Source organism: Centrocercus urophasianus, unplaced genomic scaffold, assembly GCF_019232065.1.
Source record: "Centrocercus urophasianus isolate 14NV4802_14NV808 unplaced genomic scaffold, USGS_Curo_1.0 seq_404, whole genome shotgun sequence".
NCBI lineage: Eukaryota > Metazoa > Chordata > Aves > Galliformes > Phasianidae > Centrocercus > Centrocercus urophasianus.
This window is the reverse complement of record NW_024884983.1, coordinates 24,764-26,928: the sequence shown is the minus strand read 5'-3', so window position 1 is coordinate 26,928 and position 2,165 is coordinate 24,764. Positions and strand designations below refer to the sequence as shown.

General features: G+C 48.8%; 1 protein-coding gene across 1 annotated transcript; it reads left to right on the top strand.

Moving 5' to 3' along the window:
• Positions 1-2,165, top strand: LOC122168103 (zinc finger protein 239-like). The gene is given in 4 exon segments (XM_042833163.1): positions 1-12; positions 552-662; positions 766-1,398; positions 1,400-2,165. Coding segments are annotated over 2 exon segments (1,038 nt in total). The 5' UTR covers positions 1-12; positions 552-662; positions 766-886; the 3' UTR covers positions 1,926-2,165.

The following is a 2,165-nucleotide window of genomic DNA, read 5'->3' as shown; positions in this document are numbered from 1 at the left end:
TGGCCTCGCTGGGTGAGGGCTTTGCTGCCTTTCCTCCTCGTTAGGGCGCCTTTGGCTGTGCAGAACGAGCCTCTGCAGGCTGGAGCTAGTAAAATTGCCATGTAGTTACATATTGATAACAGCAACAAAGGAAAGAATGAGAAGCATGACTATCAGAAAGGGTTAGTATGCACAACAGACTCATAAATGCCCCAGTGTCTGTTTTGGCAAGCAGGCATCAGGCTGGAGCGGGAGAACCAGCTCCCTGCAAACAGCCCTTGTGTTGCTGCATTGCATGGTGCCACCAGCCCCAGCAGACAGACCGCTTCCAGATTGTTTCCTCTGCATTTATTGCCTCTATATTCCATTCCCATGAACATTCTTGAACCCTTGGGCATTGAGCTGTTTGGAAAATATTAAAGGAAATGTTCTAATGGATATTTGATAGCCCACTGTTATTACGGCCCTAATCTTGTTTTCACCATGGTGATGGATGTACTGCAAAGTTGCTGGACAAGCAGCTGTGCCAGATTCTGGGAAACACTCTTATCTCCATATTTCTTCCACTGAAGCTCCACCTCAAGCCCCCAAACCTGTGCTGATTTCCTTGCTTGAAGGAGGGGAAGACCCCTGGATCCCAGATGTGCATAGCCCTGAGGCCATGCCAGGAGACCTCAGCCCAGGTGAGGTGGTGGAGGGAAGGAGGAGGTTGGGTCTGGAAAAGCCATTTCTGTGTGTGTTTTATTTTGGGCACTGTGTGCTATTTGTGGATTTCCTGTCATCCAGCAGGAACTGGGATTGCAGATATACTGGAGGACCTGCAGGAAAGTGGTGGGGTGGTGTCTGTGTGGAAGAAATCAGAAGGGATGTCCAAGGAGGCCTGGAGCAAGGTCAGGGTGAGCAGATCATGGAGCCACTGGGAAAGCGTATGTTAAAGACAGGGAGGAGCCCGCTGGACTTCACCGTAGGTCAAAAGGAGCCTGAAGAACCCAGGAGCAAGAATGTGTGCCAGCAGAAAACGCAGAATCCATGCACTGAGTGTGGAAATAGCTTTGAAAAAGATTCCAGCATTGTTAACCACCAGTGCATACACTCAACAGAGAGCCTATGCAAGTTTTCTTATTGTGGGAAGAGCTTCAAAAAGAAATCCCAACTCACATACCACCAATGCATCCACACAGGAGAGAGACCCTGCAAGTGCTCTGAGTGCGGGAAGACCATAAAAACCCGTTTCCAGCTCACGTACCACCACCACTTGCACACAGGGGAGAGACCCTTTAAGTGCTTTAAGTGCTCTGAATGTGGGAGGAGCTTCAAAAGCAGTTCTGAATTGAAACTGCACCAGCGTGTACACAAAGGGGAGAGATCCTACAATTGCTCTGAGTGTGGGAAGACCTTCACAAGCAGTTGTGTTTTAAAGAGTCCATATAGAGAGACCATATAGTTGTCCAGAGTGTGCAAAAAGCTTCAAAAGCAGTTGGGAATTGAAACGCCACCAGCGCATCCACACAGGAGAGAGACCCTATAAATTTCCAGAGTGTGCAAAGAGCTTCTAAAGGAATTCTGATTTGAAGAGCCATCAGCACACGCACACAGATGAGAGACCATATAGGTGTCCTGAGTGTGCAAAAAGCTTCAAAAGCAGTTCTGAATTGAAACGCCACCAGCCCATCCACACAGGAGAAAGACCCTATAAGTGTCCAGAGTGTGCAAAGAGCTTCAAAAGTTGTTCTGATTTAAAGCGCCACCAGCGCATGCACACAGGAGGAAGACCCTATAAGTGTCCCGAGTGTGGGAAGAGCTTCAGAAGGAATTCTGAATTGAAGAGCCATCAGCACACGCACACGGGGGAGAGACCCTTCAAGTGTCCTGAGTGTGAGAAAAGCTTCAAACGCAGGTCTAATCTCAACACCCACAAGCACATCCACAGTGCACACAGGCTGTAAAGCATCCCCAGGATACGGGGAACCTTCAGAAACAGTTCCAGCCTCATTACCTACCAGCAGAGCCACATAAGATACAGAGCCTGCAGAGCTCCTGTCAATGGTTTACGGGCTGGTTTGACCCAGTTCTATGACCAGCGGGCGGAGGGATTTCGCAAAATCTGTGCCCCTGGAAAAAAGGGAAATAGGGGACCCCAAAAAAATTAAAAACAGCGGCAACGACCTGAGGAGAAACAAACCGAT